Source organism: Lathyrus oleraceus, chromosome 1, assembly GCF_024323335.1.
Source record: "Lathyrus oleraceus cultivar Zhongwan6 chromosome 1, CAAS_Psat_ZW6_1.0, whole genome shotgun sequence".
Classification (NCBI taxonomy): domain Eukaryota; kingdom Viridiplantae; phylum Streptophyta; class Magnoliopsida; order Fabales; family Fabaceae; genus Lathyrus; species Lathyrus oleraceus.
Genome location: NC_066579.1, coordinates 431,110,694 through 431,136,369, shown reverse-complemented (window position 1 = coordinate 431,136,369; position 25,676 = coordinate 431,110,694). Strand labels below are relative to the sequence as shown.

The 25,676-nt window shown below is 33.7% G+C and overlaps 1 protein-coding gene across 1 annotated transcript; it reads left to right on the top strand.

Annotated features, from left to right (window-relative positions):
• The first annotated feature begins 16,299 nt into the window (after window positions 1-16,299).
• Window positions 16,300-19,546, top strand: LOC127079887 (F-box protein SKIP19). The gene is made up of 2 exons (XM_051020243.1): window positions 16,300-16,824; window positions 18,676-19,546. The coding sequence occupies exons 1-2, from the start codon at window positions 16,499-16,501 to the stop codon at window positions 19,277-19,279; spliced, it is 930 nt and encodes a 309-aa protein (XP_050876200.1). The 5' UTR covers window positions 16,300-16,498; the 3' UTR covers window positions 19,280-19,546.
• The last annotated feature ends 6,130 nt before the right edge of the window (window positions 19,547-25,676 follow it).

Sequence of the window (25,676 nt, the reverse complement as noted above, 5' to 3'; positions counted from 1 at the left end):
ATCAGGAGCATAGGATATCATTTGGCATGGCAAACACATCATTCAAGTTGAACATCACAAGGTGTGACACAAATTGTCACACCAACTTAGCACATTCATAAAACAGAATTGACAATTGATAAAAATACCAAATCAACACCAAAATGTCAAGCAAGGTGTCTAGTTATAGCATGCAAAATTTCACATTCATTGGATCAAAGACCAACATTTTATAACATGATAACCAAGGCAAGGTCAAATATGGACATGTACTCAAACATTCTAGCACCAAAAAAATATCCAGCCAAGCACAACTTGCATTTTGATAATCACAAAAAAGTAGACAACATGAGGATCACAATGCAAAAAATTGGAGGTCAATTGGATTAATTTTCAATTTATGGTGAATTTTTGAAGTTGAGAAGAATTGAAAAAAAAAGGAATGAACATAGCATGAAAATAATGGACAAGAGGAAATACAAGGCAAATGAGAAATGTTCTGGCCAAGGATCGAACCGGTACCACATTTGAATCTACATGCGCGCCACAGCCAAAACGACACAGTTTCAGCATACAACCCTAAAACGCGCGCTGTGCATGGATTTGAAAATCCGCAGGTAATACGCATGAGCTCATGGCAAAATCCGTAGGAAAACTGGAAAATGCTATGAATCTCTTGAAGAACACGATGAAGATCATGAAGATCTTCATCCAACTTTTCCAGATTTTTTCCAAAAGTTCCAGAAATGAAAATCAAGCATATCAATCAACTCGCCACACATCATACATCAAGAATCCAACAATATTTCATGCAAAAACAATCAAACACGCATGGATCGAAGGAATCAAGAATCATCATCAAAACTTCAATTGCATGTAACTTTGTGTATATAGCATCATTTCACTCGATTTAAAGCTCAGATTCATCACTATTCAATGAACTACACAATAGGCATAATGAATTTGTGAATTAAAGAGGTCGAAAAAGTAACCTCTTGATGAACAGCAACTGGAATCGCGTATTACAAGGCTTGGCAAGTCCTCAGATCTCTTCCAATATGCTTCTTGAGATGAATGATGATGAATGTGAGGCTCAAATGCACATGAATTCAGCTGAATCTCCAACTGCCATGGATGCTTCACTCTTTACACCTAGCTAAAACAGCCACGATTTCTCTTGCTTACACGTCCAAATATGCTCAATTATGCTCCATGATGATGAAATGATCAATGAAAAGTGTTTAGGTTTGAAGAATTTTGGAAAAAAAGTGAGAGAAAAAATTGGAGAATTTTGTTGAATCTAGATCTGAAATGTTAATTGTGATCAAAACAGTTATGATTAAGCATATATACTCCATGCTAATCATGTTTAACAACAACTTAAGCCAAATGCAAGTGTGATTAGTGAGTTTTGTGGTGTTTGTGCAAAAATGCATTTTCTACTCCATGCACCCCCATGCACGTGAACAATGCATGTTCTGGCCCAAAACCCACTTAAAAACCTCCCATGCAAGGTTTGAAATTGATTTGGTATGCATATGTTCAACCAAAATGAGTTTATGAAAATTTTCCCAAAAATCTTCATGAATGCACCAATGATCATGCATTGAGATTTCATGCCAAGTGATAGTATGCTTGAAAAATACATGTTACAAGGATCAAAGTGCAAAAAGAACCACCCAAATTGGAGTTTTGGTTTGAAAGTTATGCTCATTTGAAGTTTAAACCACACTTTGCCATGATTGGACCATATCTCCTCAACCACACATGAGAAATCCATGATCTTGGACTTTTTGGAAATGGGAGAGAAAGATCTTCAACTTTCATGTTGGACAAAATTTCATTTGAAGCTTTCTTGATGATGTAATCTTGAGTTGAAGTTGGTCCAAAACCTTTCCATTTTTGGAAAGTTCAAATTACAGGTCACCTGCTATTTTTGGAAAGTCTTGATCTGACCTCAAATTCTTCAATGTTGATGTTTGAAATGTCAAATGAGACTTGTTTGAACATGAATGAAATATCTCTGATCACTTCCCCCCTCCAAATCCACAGTTGACTTTCTGTTGACTTACAGTTGACTTGATCATGCACAAATGATTTTGAGCCTCAACCACTTGATGAAATGGCACCAAAATGAAACCCTAACTTATACAAGCTCCACATAATAACCATAAGATGATCTCCTTCTCAAGAAATACCTCATCTCCTTGAAGATCCCCGACAATTAGAATGCAACTGATTAGGGTTGACTAGAGGTCAAAACCCTAATCCCAAGGAATCTGATCAGAAATAATGAACCATGATGATGATGAGATACCCTCTCAACCAAGATAATACTCAACCTCCCTGAGGAACCAAGAAACCCTAATTGAAGCACAAACCTCAGATGATTAGTGATCAATTTATGAGACCCTCAGGCTTGAATCTTTTAACCTCTCTATCTTCTGAGAAAGACCTAGGAGGATGACTTGCTTATTTCACATGATATGCAAAGATGTAATGCCTAATGTCCTAAAAATGAGATGCAATATGCTAAGCTAGTCCCAAGAGAGGAGGGCAAGTTTTGAGGTGTTACACACTGGTCAAAGTAAGGGGGTGACCTTTGTCTTTTCTTCTGATGGGCATACATGTTTTGCTGATAGGGCAGTAAATGATGTTGATGAGGGGAATCACCCATGGTTGTGGTACCTGAGGCACTGGGTAGGCCTGTAGATGGTATGATGAAGGGCTTCCTTCTCTCCTCAATAGGACTTGTACGACCAAGTTCATTTGAGTATTCAATTGGTCGGCCTCCATCTTCAACCGTTATTGGCCTCTCTTGGGTTCCTCAATGACTTCTTGAGACTCGCTTTGAGCTCGTTCATGAGTATCAGGAAATATGCTAGCTGGATGACGGTTGGATAAAGGGAGAAGGTGGAAGAGATATGAGTTTTATGCAAATGTATGTATGAAAATGCAAAAATATTTTTTTTCAAGAGATGCTAAAAAGTTTTTTTTCATGGAGATGCAATATACACGCAGTTTTAAGAAAATGACAGACCTAAGAAAATCCAAATGGGTTTAGGGATAATGATAGACATAAGGAAACCCATACTGGTTTAGGGATATATATATATATATATGTATATATATATATATATATATATATATATATATATATATATATATATATATATATATATATATATATATATATATATATATATATATATATATATATATATATATAAGAACACCTTGTTTAGGAGGGCTCCCTATGATAGTCTTATTCTAAGTCTTTACAACCAAATCCCCTCACATATAGGGCATAAGGTTTTTGAATAAAGGGTCATAAATTCATAGACTATACCCAAAATTTCACCATGATTATGGGTTGGCCCTACCAAAGTGATCCTTCGAGATAAGTCTCATCTAGGTGGGACCTTAGTACCGATCCTTGCAGATTGATAACATAAGGTCTCCATAGGTGAAACGAGTTCTAGGAAAAGGTTCCTAGAGACATGAACCATATTCAAATTATCATCAAGATGAGGTCCCCCCCCCCCCATGAAGACGAGTCTGAAATGATCTAGTCTGAGTGGAGTCTACATACGTAATAATAAAATGGATATCCCCCCGATTGATATGACAAGACTACCGTCTTAAGCCTATTTTTTTCTCAAGGTCGGGTGTAGAGCTTCACACAATGATATTCTCAAACCCGCAGATGAATAAATAATGAATAAAACAAAATAAATAAAACAAAAATAAACAAAACATAGATAAAAACAAACATACAAACAAAAGAAAACAAACAACCCTAAGACTAAGGGATATGTTTGACTCTCTTTATGGAAGTATCCCCAACAGAGTCGTCAGCTGTCGCGGCGAGAAAAATCATAGAGTCGCCACCATATTTTATTCATTCCTAAGGAATATGAGAAATAATGATAAAACCCTAAAGGAAAATATAAGACGGTCATCGCAACCGAATATGGGTTCGGGAGTCGGTTAAGTAAGGGGAAGGTGTTAGGCATCCCTCACCTCTGTTGTACTCAACGAGAACCTCATATAACTTAGGGTTTAGTGTGTTTGTCTAACGAAATATTTGCATGTATTATTCCTACTTGACTTTATTTACTTAATATTTACAAAAATAAATAAAGATATAAAATGTTAGTTTTATGTTAGGTGACTCGTCTTGGTTTCACAACCTTGTGCCTACGTATTTCTCATCGAGTGATGAGAAAAATCAGAGTGACGTGGTTCGACGGTTTTGTTGGTTGGTTTGTTTTAATTTATGAAAATGATTTGTCTTGGTTTTGAATTAGATACACGGGGAAAAATAAATTGATTTGTCGCTCTGGAGCGAAAAGGGAAGAATTTGTTGCACAGGGCGAAAACTTAGTTCGATGAGTTTTAACTATGAAAAGTATTTTTTGTCTTTTGATTTTTTTGTTAATTAAATAAATCTAACTAACATATTTTGTATTTTTTTAATATTGATTTATTAATAAAATTAAACCTAATAAAATGAGAAAAACTTATTTTTGTTCTTTATATATTTATAACTAAAAAATATAATTAACAAACCCTAATAAAACTAACCTAATATTAATTTAACTAAAATTAATATAAATGCAATTAAATTAAAATTAAAATTAATTTAATTACATTAAAACAAGATACTTAAAAAGGATTAAACTAAACAATTAAATTAAGAAGACTAAATAATTAAGGTAGCTAACCAAAATTAATCTAAAAGCATGAGGGTGTAAGAATTGGTGAGGGGTGTTGTCTCAATGATACCCAATATGCATAAATTTAAATTAATCTAAGTCCTAAAAAGAAAAAGAATTAAGAAAAAAATAAAATAATAATAATAAAAAAAGAACCTGACGCACTTGAATGGGGGAGGCGCTCCTCACTTGTCACCGACCACCCAATGGATAAACTTCGAAGGCGTGCTCGTGGCGGATGATGCAGTGGTGCATGGTCGGAGGGGAAGTCGCGATGATGCTTACGATTTTGGATGCGGTCGCCCGTGCATTTCATGGTGGAGCTTCTGTAGAGGGTGCGGCGGCCGGAGGAGTTGCAGTAACTTCTTCTTCCTTCCCTCTTGTGTTATCAATTTTTAGGAGTTATTGTGTTTGTTATGTTGTTGCTTGGTGTTTTGTTTGTTCTTCTTTTTTAGTTGATTTTGAGGGTATGAAGGTTAGGTTGATTAGGTTTTTTTTCTTTTCAGGTTATTGTTGTAATATGTTGAAACTTGTATTTGTGAGTGAAGGTATGTGTATGTTAAAGGTTTTAGAATGGTTTGTTGATGGTGTTCTGAAGGTGAGGTTTATGAAATTGGATTGAGGAGTGTTTTTGTGAAGGTTGAAGATGTGTTTGTGAGGGAATGTCAAACACACGTGAGAATGGAGAAAGAATTTTGAATTTTTCTAGACTTTACCTTGTTCTCTTTTGTGTATTCTTTTTTTTTTATATAGAATTATGATTAATTGAAAACGGAGAACTCTAGAATGATTATGAAGGTTTTAAAGAGATAATTTTTTGTGTTTTGGTGTTAATTGGATTATGTGTTAGTGTGGAAGTTACAATGATTTATGTTTATAATCCATGGGTTTGTGATAGGGAGGATTTGAGTTAGTGTTAAGGTTGATGTTAATGACTTACAGGAAAGACACAAAACGTGAAAGTTCTTAGTGGCATGAAAAGGGGGATGGTTGATCCGCTGTCGCACACGGGTCAAAAACGAGTTTAAAAGTGTAGTAAAACGGAAGCGACACTCGAATATCGTATCACAAGGACTCTTGAATGTTATAACCAAATGAATAGAAAGAAGGGGTTTTTAAGGTTCAAAACATAAATCGAAGATGATTAAAGGTAAAGGCAAAATTGATAAATAAGCTAATCTATTGTATCGATTTCCGACTTATCTTTGATTCTTATAATTTCAATTCCCTAGCGGATTCAATCCCATTCGATTACAATATCCACTGACAAGCGCAAATTGGTATTATATGATGTATGTTCCTAATTTCCGAATTAAGCAAACGGATTTAAGCAGACGCGAATTAAGCAAACACAACTTAATCAAACACGATAACGAAAAAGCTACGCTAACGTGATTATAGTTAAGGATCATACAAATAATCAAATTTAATCAACTTTATCCTATAAGAAACAATCGAATTAAACAAACGAAAGTAATCAATTAAGCAAACGAGTTTATAGGAAGAATTGAAAAGAGATTGAAATTAAACTGAAATTAATAAAAACCTCAAAGTGGAATTCGAATACAACAAATCAGCTCTTTAAGAATTAGCTCTCCATGGAATCTTCTAAGCAATATTATATCATCAAAATTCAGAATTAGATTCATGTAACAGTGGAAGATCTAATATAATAAAAGGGGAATTCGGGCCCTTATGGGATCCGACCTGAAAATTACAAAAACCGGCCAAAACTAACTATTTTAATTAAGTTTGGGACTTTAACGAATTATTCGACCATTCTTCATTCCGAATATGCTTTTGACTTCAACATGAAACTTGTAGTTCTTTCTCTTAGCTTTCCAACTTATATTAGAACGCGTCAATCCGAGTCCTATAGCTCAAGTTATGATCTGAATAGTGACAAGGTATCAAATAACTATTTATGCTGAAAATAAAGTACGAAAATAAAATAAAGCCAAAAATAAACTTAAATATAAAAACACACTAAAATAGTAAAAATAATAGAATAAATTATAAAAATGTCTAAGTATAATTATAGAAGAATATGCATCAAAATGCACTGATCAATGGTCAAAGTGAGAAGTAACATGGTTTCACTTCTTGTGTAGTTGGGTTAGTTTATGTACGTGTGTATTAGATATTTGTTGAAAATATTTTTGTGATAATTCATGGTAAAAGTGTGTATGTGGTATTTTTCTGCAATTTTATAGATTTTGAAAGGTAGTATATGTGATGATTTGGAAATTGTTATAAAAAAAAAGTAATTAGTAAGTTAGTAGAATGCGTGCGTGAATGAAAAAGAAACTATTCATATTAGTAAAAATGTTTACAAAGTGATTGTTAGTGTTAGTGTTGACAAATAAAAGGTGAAGAAATTAAAAGAGAACCATCAGATAAACATCATTTGGTCCTAAACAAAACAAATTATAGTGAAAATAAAAAGAAAGAAAATTGAAAAAAAAAACTAATTAAAATAACATTGGGACTCTTAAGAAAAAGTCTGTGTTCGGGACTGTGTGGGTGAAATTCTCTGTATAATTTTTGTATCCGAATCAATGTGGATAGGATCCTATTTATACTAATGACTAGGTTAACAAAATATGAAAAATTAAATTGTGTCAAATTAAAAATCAAATCAAATATTTTTTGTATGACGAATATCAGAAGAAAAATATTCAGGTTCATTGCTTGATCACCAAGATTTAAAAAAGTGTTAAAAATAACAAATCAAATTTAAAACTTTCATTTCTTGAGTTTTTGGACTAAAAATGCATAAAACCATGATTTTAATGAAAAAATGATATTTTAAAAAATGCCTGATAAAAAAAACGAAAATTAATAATAAAACATTTTAAAAAATACAATTTTTCCTATTTTTATAATTTAGAAAACATTGTAAGAAATAAAAACTAGAAATAAAGTTAAAAACAAATAAAAAGAGAAAAATGCAAAAAAGGTGATAGAGATGGAATTCAAACTCAGGACCTCATACTTGTATCTCCTTAAATCTCATTTCACTACCAAGTGAGCTATCTCATTCATTCAAGACAAAAAGCGACAAAAACTCAGATAATAGTAAAATGCCCGGACAAAATTGGGGTATGACACCCTCATGCACTTCTGAACGTGTGTGACCGCAGTGCACAATTGTGTAAAGTAGTAAAAAGATCAATCCCACATAGAGATGTTTGATTACCGATTTTTCACTCTAACTATGTTTAGCTAAAGCTATCACAAAAGAGTTTGTTTTATGCAGTTTGAAATTGAAGTTCACAAATGATAAAAATAGGACACGAGATTTTTGATTGCAAGTGTGTGTCATCCACTTTTGGGGTGTGCATAATCTAGACGTTGATCTTGGAATGGCTAACGACTTTCTTAGTTGAGATCAAGTCACCTTGTCAATGAAGCCCCGAACTCAACCATTTAGAAATCCGCTTTTAGACATCGATGCATATTCTTTCAAATCATGCTCATGTCTATGTTTTCTTTGCTTTCGTAACCGACATAGACGTGTGAATTGTGATTTAGATCCTAAAATAAATATTCACTCAAGTTAAGCAAGAAAAGTTATAATGTTTAGAAACATTGCAACAAAATAAATAACAATATTTAGAAACATTGCAAGAAAATAAATAAATTTAAGCAAGCAAAGTAATAACAACTTGAAATGAAAATGAAGGCAAGATTGCAATACCAAATGTGCAGAAAAATTATAAGAGTTTGTAAGAACTTAAGTTAAGAATCAAAGCAAAGTACAAAGAGAATAACAATTGTAATGTATGATGGTAGTAGAAGTCATGGATGGTACCTAAGTGTCACTCATAAGTCCCTCCCTTTAATGCTAAACTCTAAGCCTAAATGATGAAAGGTTACAAAAACTGTCAAAAAATCAAAAGTTCGTAACTGCCTGAGGACTGACACATGTCATGTAAGGGAACACGGGTTATCGTGTTAGACTTAGTTTGCTTGTATGGGGTTGGCTCAAAGGGGATAACATAGCATGTGTCATGGGATACAACGAGGTCGTGTTGGTCTCGGGAAATTTGTATGGGAAGAGCCCATTTTCATTCGATCTTTGGCCTTTCTTGCCCCATTCGATCCATTGACCTCTTATTTCCTGAAAACATAAAAATGAGACAAAACGCATAAAATTGAACTAGAATGATGAAAGCATACATGAAATCAAGAAGAAAACAAATAAGAACTACAATGTATTTACTGTTTATCAACTTCTAGAAGGGCGTAAACAACATCTTCTCCTTCCAAACATTTCATTAAAGGGGTAGATATGCCTCTTTTGTACAAAGTTCCCTCGATCACGGTGTATGAACTTGCTCTTCTTTTTACAAAAGAAACTCCAGTTAGGTTAGAAGGAAGAACTCCTTAATTTATGTACGTTATGGTGAGAGATATTCAGGAGTTTTAACTGGTACAACCTATGACATCATTGTGTCTCCCGGGGTTTTAATGCATGGATTCTTCAAAGTATTTTGGATGAAAGAGTGGTTGACCCAAAAACTTCTTATGCTTTCTAGTATAGATATCACGTCCTCCTAAGTATTTTCCTCTCGTGGGACATGTGCAACCTCGAACATCTTGAACTTCGCCAACTTCACTTTGGTTAGCCTTAGAAACTGTTGCACCAGCGGACCCTTGACACATGCTTCCCCTTTGACTTGAGAAACAACTAGATGGGAATATATCCTCAGTTTAATGTTCTTTTCCTCCATCTCTACTGCCAAGGTGATTCCGACAATGACTGCTTCAGACTCGACTTTATTATTGGTGGCATAAAATTTGAAGCACAAGGAAACTTCAACCACGAGATTAGCTTCATTTTCTAAAATCACGCCAGCACCGCTGCCTCGACTATTAGATAATCCATATGTAAATACCTTCCATGTGTGAGCTGGATTGGGTGGACTAGGATTCATTTTCGATAGAAAGTTTGCAAACTAATGGGCTTTTAACGCTTTCCTTGCTTCAAAAGACACCTAAAATCCAGACAATTAAATGGACCAATTTTTCAGTCGTTCATCAAAGTATGGTCGGTGGAGTACCTGTTTCAAAGGAAAGTAAGTCTAAAAGACTATAAAATGTGCGAGGAAATACCTCTGATGCTGCGTCGGTGCAGTCACTAATGCTTGATTCACCTTCTCTATCTTCTGATAACGTGTTTATGGTCTGGCTAGAGCCTCTGAAATGAAGTATACTGGGAGGATTTCATGATGAACCTTCGTAACTGCATGATGGGAGGATTTTGAGACAAACCTGTTTAAAACGATGAGCATCCCATTCAACTTCATGACTTCCTTCTTCAATGTCGGCACGTTCATTTCGATGACTGCTTCGTATTTGTCGTTGTTATCCTCTATCTCTTATGTAAGATAAACCCCAGGAACTTACCGACTCTTACCTCGAAGGTTCATTTTTCGGGATTGGGCCTTATGTGTATTATCGAACCCTCTTGAATACCCTACTGAGGTGTTGGTCATGGCATTCTTCTTGATTGGACTTCACAATCATTTCATTAATGTACACCTCTAACATCTTGCCAATTTCCTCTAGAAATACCTTGTTCGTCATCCTCTAGTAGGTCGCGCACGTGTTCTTCAACCTAAAAGGAATCACACTGTACTGGTAATTAGCCTGCTCGATCATGAATGCTATATTTATTTTATCAAGCCCAAACATGGGTATTTTGTTGTATCTAAAATAAGCTTCCATGAATGGAAAACAACTTGTATCCGACTGAATTGTGTACCGACTTGTCTATATTTTGAAGCATGTATGAATCCTTTGGGCGGGCTCGGTTGAGGTCGGTATAATCGACGCACATCATCCACTTTCTTGAGACTTTTCTAACTAACATAACGTTGAAGAGCCATTAAGTGTATTTTACTTCGAAAATAATGTTCGTGTCTAACAATCCTTGAATCGTGTTAGCCATAGCCTCCCTTCTCTAGAGATTGTTTTTTTTCTTTGCTGAGACACAATTAGGTTAATGTTAGGCATCTCATTAGGAGAGATGGCAAAGACATTTTCTTTATCCCTAAGACTTTCAATTAATGTGTTTTTTACCTCAGAGGGAAGTCCAGTCACTATCTTCACTAACCTGGTTGGATCGTCGTCAAGCTAAACGACTTCAAAATAATCATCTAAAATCGGCCTTATCTCGTCTTTGCATACATCAAGGTAGACCATATTAACTCCTCTTAGAGCCTTTTATGACACCGTTGTGGTGGCGAGGAGGTTTCTAAATATATCATCACATATATGCCTTACCATTTTTAAGTCGGCGTCAAGAATAATCGGTTTCCTGACATCACTATGATATGTTAATTTGAGGTGAACAGAGGAAGCAACCACGTCCAACATCTCCCTAGGATGCCGCTAAAAGAAATCTTACACAGAACTACTAGGAAACTGAGAGTTACCTTCCTTTCACCTTCCATTTCTACGAGTGAAAATAATAGATTTGTTGCTCCATAGGGGTCGGTTATAAAATCATTGAATGCAAGGAGACTTATGTCATCACACAAATCATGATCTTGTTGGCGGATTTCTAGCTTCCTGAGTGTGTCGATGTAAAGGACGTTGCACGAACTCCCATCTTCTATGAGGAACTTGAATATGGTGTGATTTGATATGGTATCTATTATGACTAGCAGTAGCGTAGCGTTGAGGATCTTATATACTTTCTCGCGATCCTGAAATCCTAACATCAACTTATCTTCACTTTGAGAATTGGTGGCAGTTGTTGCTTGAAGGAGGTTTTGCAATAAATGATCTTCTTCACATAGCATTCTCCCGCATATTTCATTGATGGAAAAGGTTTGAAGTAGCGTTGATCGGGAGATTCTACAGAATTCCTTAGATTCTTCATCCTAATATGATATGGTAGAGATCTAGCTTCTAGGGCAAAAGTGATATGATCATAGAATATCATGGGAATTAGATGTTGATTCCCATAGACGACACCATTTTTCTGTATTTGAACCATAATTGTGATTGATTGATGGTGATGAACTTTTGATGCGGTGGTGCGGATCTCTAATGTGACAACGCAAATGTGAATATGCGAGGTTAACACTCAGACACTCAAGTCAGTTACAAAGTCTAAAATGAGTGAGGTGAAATTATGAGATCAAAAAATTGTATATTTAGTCTCACGTGTGTCAATTATATATGATGAATAATTTTACTTAGATTTTGGATGGTTGAGCTTGATGCTTAAATCATAATCTTACTCACATCGAGCCTTTAGTCGACTTAGAACAGTTACATTTCTTTATACATGCGAAAATGTCAAAACGATTGTCTTATTAAGTTAGCTCAGTTGGTAGTTGTGTAAGAATATCAGATGCAGGGGTGCAACTTCGAACCTGTGACATCCTATCTATTATTTTAAAAGCTGAATTTCAACCATTTATGGTATATTACTCCCCCGTCCTACAAAGAGTGATCCATTTGGAATAAAAAAATATTCTAAAATAAATGACTCATTTCAATTTTCAATGCATCTTTTCCAATTCTACCCTCTAGTTAATACTTCCATCATTCTCATTACTTGATAAGGAGTACAACTTTAGTAAAAATATCATTTTCTCTCTTTCATCTATCTTTTTCTTAATCTATATGAAATTGTCAATTAGGTCACTCACCATGGAACTGGGGGAGTAGTGTAGTGAATAGGGGTGTTCGCGGTGCGGTTTAGGCGGTTTTAAAGATAAAAATTATCCGAACCGCAAGAGAAAAAAGCATGCGGTTTGGTTTGGTTCGTTTGACTTTTATAAAGAAAACTTAACCAAACCAAACCAATGTGAGTTGGATTGGTTCGGTTTTTTGCAAGATTTTTATTGAGCCATACATACACCTATAAAGAACAAAATAAATTTGTGTTTAGTCATTCATACATTACCAAATAACAACAAAACACATCATATTTTAGACAAAAAATTCTCCTTTAGTATACAAAAATAAGATTAAATAAAAATAGAAAAAATAGTAGCATAAACCAATATCAAAAATATTATAGTAAAAAAGAAAAAATAAAGAAGAAGAGAGATTAAAGAAGATAAAAAAGAAAGAACATAAGAGATGCGAGATTAGAGAAGAAAAGAGCGATAAAAATGTAATTGGAACAGAAAATAGTAACATAAAAATGAGAAGGTGAAAAAGAAATAACATAAGAGAGGAAATATTATACTAGAAGAGGCGAGACATGTAACACCCCTATTTAGAATTATCGATTATTCTATTTAATTATTTAATTTAAATGGTGTAAAATTAATTAAATAATTATTTTGTGTGAATTATATGAATAGTTGGCTGGGAAGAATTAATAAAATTAAAATAATAGAAATATATAATTAATAAGAATGAGGTGAAAAGTGTGAATTAATAGAAAAAAGGGGAACAAGGAGTAAGAGGTTTAGTTAGGTAGGTCAAATATGTAATTAGAGAGAGATAATTAATTATTTTATAAAAACAAAAAATTAGAGAGAAATATCTCTCATTCTATTAGTACGTGAAATAGAAAAGGATTTGGAGAGAAATCTTGAAGAGGGGTGTTAGGGCTTGAGGGAGGAACACCAATTCACCTTGCTTTTGCTGGAAAATTTTGAAATCTAAGATAAGGGGGAAACTATTCATCTATGGATGCTAAATCATGAAAGGGTAGAAAGGTTTCCTTAGTCTCGAATAGGGTTTACTCTTAAATTGATGTTTTGCTGAACTTTGATGGATGTTGTTGAATATTGATTGATTATTGATGAAGTGTATGCTGATAATTTTGTTTTCACATGATTGAATTGAATTGCAATGATGGGTTATTGTTACATTGGCGTGTTCTTGAGTTTTGATGAAAATTTTGTGTTTTAGGGTATAATTTTGGGTGATGGAATCATGAGGAAAAACAATAGTTATGTTAAATTAAGTTTGTTTGATCCATTGGTGATGTTAGAATGTGATTTTCAGAGTTTTTGAATGATTAATTTGGGACTGGTATGAGGTTTGGAGGTTTGGCAGTGGTTTTGTAATCGTAACAGAGGAAACTATTTTATTTAGAAAATCCTCCAGCTGTAATCGATTGTACCCAGATTGCAATCGATTGCACTAGTGCAAAATTTGGAAAAATCCTTCAGTATAATCAATTGCACAGTGCAAATTTTTAGAAAATGCTCCAGTGACAATCGATTGCACCCTGACTACAATCGATTGCACCCTGACTACAACCGATTGCACAATATCATTTTGAGAAAAATCTATTTTCGAATTAGTTGACATATCCCGACGATTTTGATTATAACTTTCATTCCGTAAGTGTGATTTAGATGTCGTTTAAAGCATTGGAAAGCTGACACGCTGAACTACACAATGATGGTAAGAATTGTGATGATTGAATTACGATTATGTGGGTGTTTACAATGAATTTTATTAAACAAAAATAAGTTTCAAATTACTTAAGGGATTAAACTTGAAAAGATCCCAGGATATACCATGCCATGTTTAAAAGGGTTTGACATCAATGTCGAAATGAAAAGTTTAAAAAAATTGACTAGGATGTAAACTTTAATCGAAAATGCAAAAGAAAAGATAACATGACTGAAAGTAGTGTAAGTGGAACGCATACGGAATTTCTTAACACTCTTTTCTCAATCACATAGATTCTTTGAGTTTTTGTAGAATTTGTACAATTTGTGGAGCCCTAAAACTCAAAGTGAATGCTACTTATATACCAATCCTAAAGTAATCGTCTGCAGCGGTCGACTAAACATGACATTCCAGGTCTTTAATTCCATACAACCTTCGCCTTCGACAAACTTCCACGTGTCTTTCAGTAATCGTTTGATTTTATCCATTTACACCTCATTCGACTGTGTAGAGAATGTCTTAAAATTTGAATTTTACTATGTCCCAAACTCCTTAGTCCTTGGTTGACTGCAATTTCGACCATAATAACATTCCCTGTTGACAAGTCAATTTTGTTGAAATCTTCATGGTCATAATTCACCATTTTGACTCCAAAACCATTATTAGATGACTATTATTACATTATTGTAATTTAATGTTGGTGTCGAAAATCTGAGATAATAATGGGTATTATTGTTGTGGTTTTCATGATGATGAGAAGAATTGTTTATCGAAATGTTGAGTTTTCGTTGTTGATAAATTGATGTGGTAAATTGCTAATAAAATTGCAGGCTGCTTGGTTGTTGTGTTTTAACTATATGTTGAGTTGAGGTACATGGTTTCGATGTGAAACTATCATATTGATGTTGTATAGGAAATTACGTGGTTGATGTGATATGGTTTATATTGTTGAGTTCTTGTGATGATGCATACACCCATTCATGCATCATGAGTTATTGTTATGAAAGAGGCGATTACAGGTTTCGATGTTGGTGACCGGTAATTGTCCCAAGTTTGATGTTGAGGCTTGAAGCTCGGTGTGAGGCTCATAGATTTGCAGTTGATTGGAACCCGATGCATAATTTGAACCATTGTTGAGATCGATATGACCTTCTTATGAGTCTATAATGTTGTTAAGAGTCACATTGCATATTGATTATGTATCGTTATGATGTGGGTGAAACTTGAATACATGTGTTGTGGTGTATAGTAGATTATGTTTGAACTATATTATATTTAATCTATTCTAATTGTTTATGCATCATTTATCATTTAAATGTATTTCTCTCCCCTTTGCTTGAATGTTGTCCATCATGGACATCTTGCATATACTCATGAGTGATTGCTGCAGTAGATGAAGTTAACTCAAGGAGTTGCTTCATTAGTTTCGTTGTTTTAGAAGTCTTGCTATGGTCTTGTAACATTGGGGTCAGAAACGTTTTATTTGATTATTCCGTTAAAGTTTAATAGTTCATTGACTTATGTTGAAGTGTTTAAGAGTTGAGTTTGATAACTCTTATTTTTGAAGAAGTTTATTTAAATGAGTTTTTAAGACTAAATGTCGAATTTATGTTTATTTATCCAATTAGGAACGATACCGCCACAATGATACCCTAAGTGAAGGTGAGCGTGTAATGATAGGTGTTGTATGACGTTAGTATATTCCACTGCATGTTTATTAATTGCCGAATGATTTTAGAGGTTTGTTGTTGGTGACACTTTAAATTGTCGTATAATTCTTAATACATAAGTTTCAGGATTTAGGGTGTTACAAAACATATATGACAAAGAAGATGAGAAGAATTCACGATACAACTATGAGAGAATTTAGAAGGTTGAAACTAAAATCCTAAGTGTGAGTAAGAGAAAATCATCCGTAACGGTAAGGTTAATGCATAATAGGTTTGAGTTTTGAGTTGAATGTAAGATAAGTGAATTTTGAGATGTAATATAATGCATTTTAGTCTGGTTTAATTCGATTTTTAAAATACAAACCACAAATAAAATCGAATCGTGCAATTTTGTTAAAAAATACTCAAACACATCCAAACGAATATAATTTTTTACAATTTTGATTTGATTTGATTTAATTTATGATTTTTTATTGATCGGGTTGATTTTGAATACTCTCACTAGGGAGAGTATTAGAAAATGTAGCATGGATTTCGGGGCCGTACCAATTTTTGTTTTGTAAACTTGTGTTTGAAATTTTTTATATGCATTGGATTCCATGTAGAAACAGCTGATTCCGCATTTATCCCATCTCTCTCTTTTCTTTCTCACACAAATAGGTTAACCAGCTTAACTAAATAACAAATGCAACCCGTTTTCCTTTACGAAAATCGATCATTTTTTCACAATCCTCTAACCCTAATATTTGAATGGAGTCATCACTACCACCAGTAATCGATTCCGGAGAGCGAAATTGGCTCAATCTTCCACGAGATATAGTATTATCCATTTTCCGGCGGCTTGACACAGTCGATATTCTCATTTGCACTCATAATGTTTGCACCACCTGGCGCAAAATCTCCAAGGACCCTTTCCTCTATCGCACCATCATCTTGCCCAATTTCGGCGACCTCGGCACGGACTTGGAATTAGAGGTTTTATGCCACCGCGCCGTTGATTACAGCTGCGGCCAGTTAATTGATATCAGCATCGATTATATTGGTACCGATGATCTTCTCCACCATATCGCCAATTCGTATGTTCCCACTTTCTTCTACATTTTTGTTTTTTAATTCACTATTGCCTAGGGTTATTTCCTGAAAAGGTTTTTTTTTGTTCTCTTTATTTGCATGTAAATTATCTTATCTAACTAAAAAATGTTTAATTCCATTAGTTTTAGTGTTTTATTTTTTACCTAGTTCATTAGAGTTAGAGGAATGATTCAATTTTCGAACAATACTACAGCTCCAGTGATTGAAACATTAGTGACAATAGGAATATTACTATCGATTTGACACACTTAATTATTGAACAAATCATCAATTTACTCCCTAAACTATCACTCTCCAATTCATTTCTAAAGTATATAAATATAATAACTAGTTTTTTATTATATGAAATTTGCAAATTTAGTGAACCTAACGGCTACCAAAGCGATGAACTAAAGTGATGAACTTTATATACTTTAGGAGCTACTTATTAAAATTATAGATGTTAGAAACTAAATGGAAGAATGGGTCATACTTTAGGGACTAAACCGACAGTTTATTCCCTTATTATTTACTTTATTGGGTCGGTGTTGTCAAATAGCAGTCATGGTGCTGCAATGGCGTCTTTACATGACTGATTTTTGGCTATCTGAATCGCCATGGACAATACTGATCGGGTCAGTATGGGATTCCTCGCAATAATAGTGTTAGTGTTGAAAAGTGAGTGTTTAAGCGTGTTAATTACTGATCGGGTCAGTATGGGATTCCCCTTGCTTTCTACTTTCTAATTTTCACTAGTAGTTTGGTTCAAGAGCAAACTCAAGTGGTTCCTTGTTGAAGGGAGAGCTTTTGCTTGGCAATGAACTTGTAAGGCATAATATATCGAGAAACTATTAATTTGTTTGTAGTAATAACTAAAATACTCCGAGTCTCAAATTTCATTTTGAACCTAAAGGTTTTTGTTTTATTGCGTGAAAGGTATATTTCTGCAAGAATAATTTTTTCTTTTTTGTTGTGGTTGGTTTTGATCTTGGAAATAATAAACTCTTGTTCTTCTGGAAAGCCAAAAGCATTTCTTAATTTTAAGTAGATCTAGAGGGTTGGATTCAGTGTAGCTAATGTTGGCAAGCATGTTTGAGCTTGATTGGATTTTTACTAGAAATAATATTATACTATAAAAGTAATATTACCCAACTCTCAAATCAGCATCTGGGATTTTGACTAGAAATGTGCGAAGACTCTGTTTAGTTGGAGCTAATGCATTCAATAAGAACTAATTTTGAAAGTGTAATTTTGCAATAATAGCTAATGCATTTTGAAAAATGATTTGAAGGAATAATAAAAAACTTGTCAATTCAGTTTATTCTCGTCATAGACAAAAGAAATACTATCAAATACAATCGTCCCATACCTTTAATAGCTATGATATTAATTTGCGTTTAGGTTTCAAAAAATTTCACTTGTTCAGTGGGTTGTTTGGAGTTAAACAAATAAAGTTCATTTATCTCCCATTGTTGAAGCAAAGTTTCCATTTCTTTCTGTTCTTTTATCTACTATGAAGACTTTATTTAAAGGATAACTGTCAATTTTCTTTTGTTTCAGATTTAAGATATAGTCTTCCATATAGAATCATCTTTTACTATGTGATGTAGTTATTGCCGAAAGTGAAAAATTACCCTTATTTGTAATACAAGTTAGTTTTTGGTGCTTCTGTTTGTGTTATAAATGTTCCTATGTGATATATAAATACAAAATTTGACATTTTAAGATATTTTTAACTAAAGTCACCACAAATATTTTGGTAGCGTGACATCTAGTTAATTTACCAATGTATGGTAGATATTTTGGTAGCATCTCTCTGTAACAGTATCTCCTTCTGTTGCCTTGGCATTTTACAGTGCAAGTCATCTGAGACGCCTCCGTCTTGCGTGTTGCTATAGCGTGACAGATGAAGGATTGTGTGAAGTTGCTGAAAAGCTTCCTTGCTTGGAGGAACTTGATATATCAATTAGCCGCTTATCCAAGGATCCTTTGGAAGTTATTGGCCAATGCTGTCCTCGATTGAAAACCTTTAAATTCAACAATCAAGCATGCAAACATCTAGACTTTGAATATGATGATGATGATGACGACAACGAGGAGGCATTTGCTATTGCGCAAACCATGCCTGGGTTATGCCGTCTCCAACTTTTTGGAAACAAGATGACTAATGATGGTTTGCTTGCTATTCTTGATGGCTGTCCTCACCTTGAATCTCTTGACATTCGTCACTGTTTCAAAGTTAATTTGGTAGGAAGTTTGGAAAAGAGATGTAAAGAACAGATCAAGTATTTACGGCTTCCAAATGATGACACTGATGACTATCCATTTGAAACTGAATTTCATGATGGATCATATTATGAAGACTACTCATCAGAGTTCTCAGACACAATTTTATTGTCTGACTTTGATTTTGATGATAACCATTATGACTTTGATTTTGATTTTGATGATAACTATTAGTCACAGCTTTTAGTTGTTTCCATGTGACATTGGGATAGAAAGAAAGTCAGGGAAGACCCAGCAATAAAGTATCGTGTACTTTCTAATGATGCTGTTTTTATGAGTTTGGCAGGTGGTTACAGCATGACGGTCTTTTAGATGGGCAGGTAGCTGATAATCATTTGGTGAAGCAGTTTCAATGTTACCCACTTTTGTTTCTCTGATAAATGTTAGAAACAATTTATTTGAATTTATGTTTGGAAATTTGAGAGTTAGTTTTGCTCTGAATTTTTAAGTTTTGCAAAGTGAAGTTGGCATTTTTTTTTTACTTTGACTTGATCTAAACACTAAATTTGTATATAGGAAGGAATAGCATCTTGATGAACTCTTGAAATGTTTGTGTTAAACTGCTATTGAGTTGGGTTAGAACAAAATCGAAATTGAGTCTAAAAGCAGTACAAGAAGAGCTTTACTTAAAGCCACACATAAATTCTATTATATGAGATTTTTTTCCCGTCACCTCTAAAATTTAATTTACACCTCTCAATTTTTAATAATACCCATATTATTTTGACAAAATTTTAACAAAAAAAGTGTGCACAAAAAATTTGGTAGAACAAGTTAAAAATCCGATATACATTAAAAAATTTGATACTGTATTTAAAAAGTTCAATATGCATTTTACCCATTTTTTTAAAATAATGAATTTAATATATCGATTTTTTTTATAAATCCGATATCTTGATAATTTTCCAGATTGTTCTTTGATAGGAAATTATTTTTAACACTATTACTTAAATTTTTTGTAATTTTCCATATTTTTTAAATGACCGGTTAAATTTTTTTCTCTCCTATAAATCTATGATTTTATATAGGATGTTTTGAAATATAATTTTATCTCAGTTTTCCAAAAGCTCATGTATAAAATCACTATAAAATCATCTATTTTCTAAAAATAGATGACACCACTTTTAAAAAATATGGTAAAATTTCATAAACTTTCCAATTACGGTTTTAGAAAAACCATAGTTTAAAAATATTTTGTTATTACTGTCGGAGTTTAAAATTATTTCAATAATTTTTTTTAGAAATTAACAATAAAAAGTAAATATACAAAAAATAAAGAATTATGACACAAAGATTTATACAAGTCCAGTAGTCAAGAAGACTTGAAGACTTGATCATGTCCTCAAGATTTGATCCTGAGAGTATTCACTAATGCTTAAGAATTTTTAGTAGGTCAAACTCTCGAACCCCTTATACAAGTAAAAATGAAGTTTCAGCCTAATTTCCAACCAAACAACGAATAATGGAGAGAAACATTTATTCTTCTTTCCAAACACGAACTTGCGGAGAAAAGTGGTTAGTCTTCCTTTGAAATACAAACTTGAAGCGGTTAGTCTCCAAGCTAAACTGATATATTCTACTAACTTATCTCGAACCAATGTGAGCTTTTATACTGGGCTGAACTCGAACCGAACCGAGGTTTTGACCAGGCTGATCACGAACCAATATGAAATTTTGAATCATGCTTATCTATAGAGCTTTTAAAATGGGCTTAACTCACAAATTAAATTGAGATTTTAAACAGGACTGAACCGAAGTAAACTTTTAAAGACGTGTTGAGTTTATGAACCAAACCGATAACTTATAAACTAAATCCTTAAATCAATGGTTTTAAAGGGTTTATATTTTAACCCAAACAAACACTCCAAAAAGGATAAATTATGCAACCAAGAGAAAAATACTCCTTGGTGAATTTACAATAACTCCCTTTTTAGAATACAAAGTTCCTCAATAAACACAAAGACTTTCTCGAAGCGCTACAAGTAATTTTAATAGAGAGAAAGTGAAAAAAAAATTTAGAGAGAAAGATTGAGGAGTGAGATAAGAAGCTCACGTTTTCTAGACGTGAAAATGTGAAGGAATGTGTCTCTATTTATAGGCTAAAAGGTTTGCACACAAAAAAAAAGATTTATGGGCCAAAATTAATGTGTCAATCGATTGGCGTCTTGCCCCAATCGACTGGGAACCCAAAAATAAGTGTTTATGAGTGCTTGAAAAGGAAATAATGGATACAAAGATGTTGCTCTTCATTAAGACGTTGTCACAACTATTTAAGGATAAATTTTACACTAACCCACTCGATTGAGTATGAGTGTCAATGGATTAGACAATACAAAGTTTTGTCCAAATTTTTTAGACAGATCCTGAATCAACTAGCACGACTCCAAAATTTTTGTAAGGCTGTTTTATTAATAAATAGAGGCTTACAAATATGTTTTAGTGTGGGTGTGTGAATTAACCATATAACCTTACGGGAAAAAAAACCTTTGTGTTCTTACAAAACATGATTCACTCAGACGCGACAAGGTGAGCTTTCACACTTCCTCTCTTTCACACTTTGAAGCTTCGAGAATTGACAAGTGAACCAATCATATATACACTTACTTGAATCTTCTCGGAGCCATGATGATGATTTTGAAGGAAAAATCTCACACAAAAAGTAAGAACATAAAAGAAAGTATGAGATGCAGAAGAATAAAGTAAGGTTACCAATTTATAATGACTTATGACAAACTTGAGCGTGTAAATATTGCAAAAAATCAATGGAGATCGTGCACATTTAAAATCATATCAAAATCATTTCAAAAATAGTGTGCCAATAGATTGGGTAATCAAATCATCAAAGATGTTGATCAATTTTCATCAATATGTGGATGTGATTGACTTGGAGACTGTTTCTTTTAGTTTGGATTTGAAAATATGTGTGCCATGTTGTGCCAATCGATTGGCTTAATGTTCCAATTGATCGGGCTGACATATTTAAACCTCCTTGCTACTCTTTCGGGTCTTGCTTTGGCTTTTTCAATTTTTTGCATCCATGCCCAACTTTATTTGCACCTCTTCTCTAAAAACAACTAGAAAGCTCATTTATTTGATTAAAAAAATTATTTTGATTGATGAGCAAAAATAAACACATTATTTTAAAGAATTAATTAGAGTTTTCTAAATATTTTAACTTTAAAACATTGTTCTACCTCAAATATCAAGGAGCCTTGATAAAAAATTATCTCTTTTAAGTAAATACCAACACATTATGGCATGTCCTTCTCTAGGGATAGTTGGATACAAGAGTTGGTTAAACAACGAGATAGATATACCCCCACTGTCATGTCTACTCAATCTACTATGAGGTTAGTTGATCACTGAAGATCAGAGATGTTGATGTATCATTAAGGAATACTTTTCTTTGATCATCATTATTGATATCCACCATTAGCGTTCATTCCTGGATGAGAGACTTCAAATTCATAAACCACTGTATACTCGAGAGTATATCTTGTTGGACAAGTGACTTCAAGCAGAAGAGGCAGGGGTGTGAATTGTGGTATTCAAAGTTCATGATTAATTTTAACCTTTTTCTCTTTTAAGATTGTATTAGTAATTTTATATGAGTAATTGCAGCAGAAAATTAAACAATGAAGGTAAATTATAGATAAGTAAAAGGATATGTTTAGAGAGATTGCACCAGGGGTTTATAAAGGTTTGATCGAATGTTGGTCTAGTCATGTCCCCAAGAGGTATTCTTGAGAGTTCCACTATAAACTTTGAGCTTTTAAAGGTTATGCCCATGAAACTTTAATACAAACTTATTCCCAGTCAAATGACAGCTTTTATCCAAGATAAGCTATCAAACTGTTTAGAGATTTATGGTTGATCTCAATAACCAAAACAAAGCTTTTTTCTGGCAAAGCTCAACAAATCAATAACAAAGATTTATGGTTGATCTCAAGAACCAAACTCAATTTATTAAAGGTATCTCACCCTTAAGAATATAAACGACCAACACGATCACTTATACAATTATCTTCCTAACAAGTGAGACTTTACTTAGTAGCACTAAGGCAATTAGAAGTGAATATGAAATATTTTCCAAAAAGAGAGAAAGAGATAAATTTCAAAGAAATGTGAAAACGTTGGAAATTGGTGTGATATGAAGTGAGGAAGACCCTCCTTTATATAGTAGTTGGAAAATCAAAGAAAGGAAATGATCCATGGGTTGAGTTAAATTTATAATCAATTAGCAAAATGCTCTAATGAATTAGATTGCTCAAATATAATTGTTTATAAATCCCAAATAGGAAAGTTTGAATATAGAGTCGTTGCAAGTCATTAATATGTTATCTTTGATGATTATACAATCAATTATCATCCTCTAATAAGTTATATAAGTGCTCTAATCGATTGGATAAATCAGAAATTTATATGTGTGTTTGTGTGTGTGTGTGTGCGCGTGTGCGTGTGCGTTTGCGTGTGCATTTACGTGTGTGTGTGTGTGTGTGTGTGTGTGTGTGTGTGTGTGTGTGTGTGCGTGTGCGTTTGCGTGTGCGTGTGCGTGTGCGTGTGCGTGTGCGTGTGCATGTGCATGTGTGTGTGCGTGCGTGTGTGCGTGCATGCATGCACGCGCGTGTGTGTGTGTGAGAGACCTTACTTTTATAGTACTCAGTTCACTTAGATAGACTCACAGACATGACCTGGCAAGTTTTCACACCTTTCATCATAGTATCTTTAAGACTTTGCTAGATAGTATTTGTTTTGTATAAGCATTTGATCTTGAGATCTCTTATAATATGCTTTGATTATTATCAGGATATTTTCTGCATTGTCGTCATCAAAACTCCAGATGCTAATCTTTATTACTTGCAAGCACATAGATCCACATTCTCCCCTTTTTCGATGATGACAACCCATCTCTCAGGGGAGGTGGTAAAAAAACATATACAAGTATTTTGGAGTGATCAAAGTCCTCCTAAATTAAGCAAATAGTATATTTTGTTCCCCCCTGAGAGTATACTTATCCCCTTTTGTCATTATCAAAAAGACATAAAATAATCAAAGCACATAGATCCCGTGTAACAGGAACACGTTACCTTATAGAGATGGACAATAGAAATCCATAGTAAGGCATATGATCTAAAATCTTATTTCCCCCCACTGCATATAACGTTCATCTTTGGAAACAACATGTAGGTAAGCTTTGGAGAGATTATTCCCCTTGATTCTTTCTCGAACAAACCTTAAAAGTCTTTGAAGCTTTCTATATCGAGAGTGAATTCTTATGTCTACTTCTTTCTTTCTCAGATTCTCTCGTCTTAGGAAATTTTTTGGACAAATTCCTTTTATCCTCCTTGGGCCTTAGATTAAATTAGACTCTAAATATACTGTATTTGGAACCCCTTTGCTCCAAAAAACCTTGAAACTCAACCATAGGTTAGTAGAAAATAAATTTAATTGACTAAAAAGTTAATAAATCACTTACTAGAGAATCAATAAAAGTTTTCTGATTTTTCAATCTCTATTAAGTGTGCTACCTCATAATCTCAAGATAACTTGAGAAACTTGCCCTTTTGAGGAAACAAAAAGCCATCGTCGATTTTCCTTCTCTACGAATCATTTGATACTAGAGTTGGTTCAGCTAAAGGACTGTTAAATCCATTACAAATTTATCACCTTAACCTCTCGTGAACAACATTATTATTTTAATCAATTCTGTTGAAAGACATAATTAACGTCTTGGTTAAATCCATCAGGGTTAATAATCACTTCTTCTTGTAATCTCAAAAGAGTTTTCCCATATTTTAGTCTGCATCATATCATAAACATTCTGGCACAAGGATTCATTAGTAGCATCGAATAAAAAAAATCATGCAAAAGTAAAGTATGCTCGGTTTGGAAAAGAGTTGTATCATCCTTTGAAAGAACATGTCTGGTGGATGCTTCTTTCTTGGTAACAATCTAATTTCTAGGTTTATCAAGAAGCAAAATCGTGTCTCTATAGCTTCTATTGAAGCTGAGCAAATAGCTGCAAGGAGCAGTTTTTCTCAATTGCTCTGGATGAAACAAATGTTGAAGGAATACAACGTGACACAAGATATCATGACATTGTTTTGTGATAACTTAAGTGCTATCAACAATTCAAATAATAATGTTTAATATAGTATAACCAAGCATATTGACATTCTTCATCACTTTATTAGAGAGCTTGTCGAAGATAAAATAATAGCTCTTGAACATGTGGCAATTGAAAAAACAGTTGGCTGACATTTTCACTAAGGAATTAGATGCAATCCACTTTGAAAAGGCAAGGGGTGCACTAGGTGTTTGCATTTGTGAGAGTTAATATCAGTCAAAGTAGGGGAGCAGTGCATGATAACCTCTCTCTCTTTTGGTCTGTGGAGCACGTGAAACAAAACTGATTTACCTTATTTTAAAACCTCCTTTTATATGGACCTTTGTTACTAGCAAGAACTACCAAAGTGTTTTTCTGGCTCTCAGAAAACTCTTTTATCTTCTCTTCCACAACTGCTTATCTCTTTCAAAATGTCCGAGAATCCAAGGAAGAGGTCTTCTAATA

Bases quoted from the DNA above. Each gene is read 5' to 3' on its own strand.
- LOC127079887 (XM_051020243.1), top strand. From the start codon at position 16,499: ATGGAGTCATCACTACCACCAGTAATCGATTCCGGAGAGCGAAATTGG. The intron at 16,825-18,675 runs GTATGTTCCCAC...GGCATTTTACAG, and splicing joins CTCCACCATATCGCCAATTC to TGCAAGTCATCTGAGACGCC.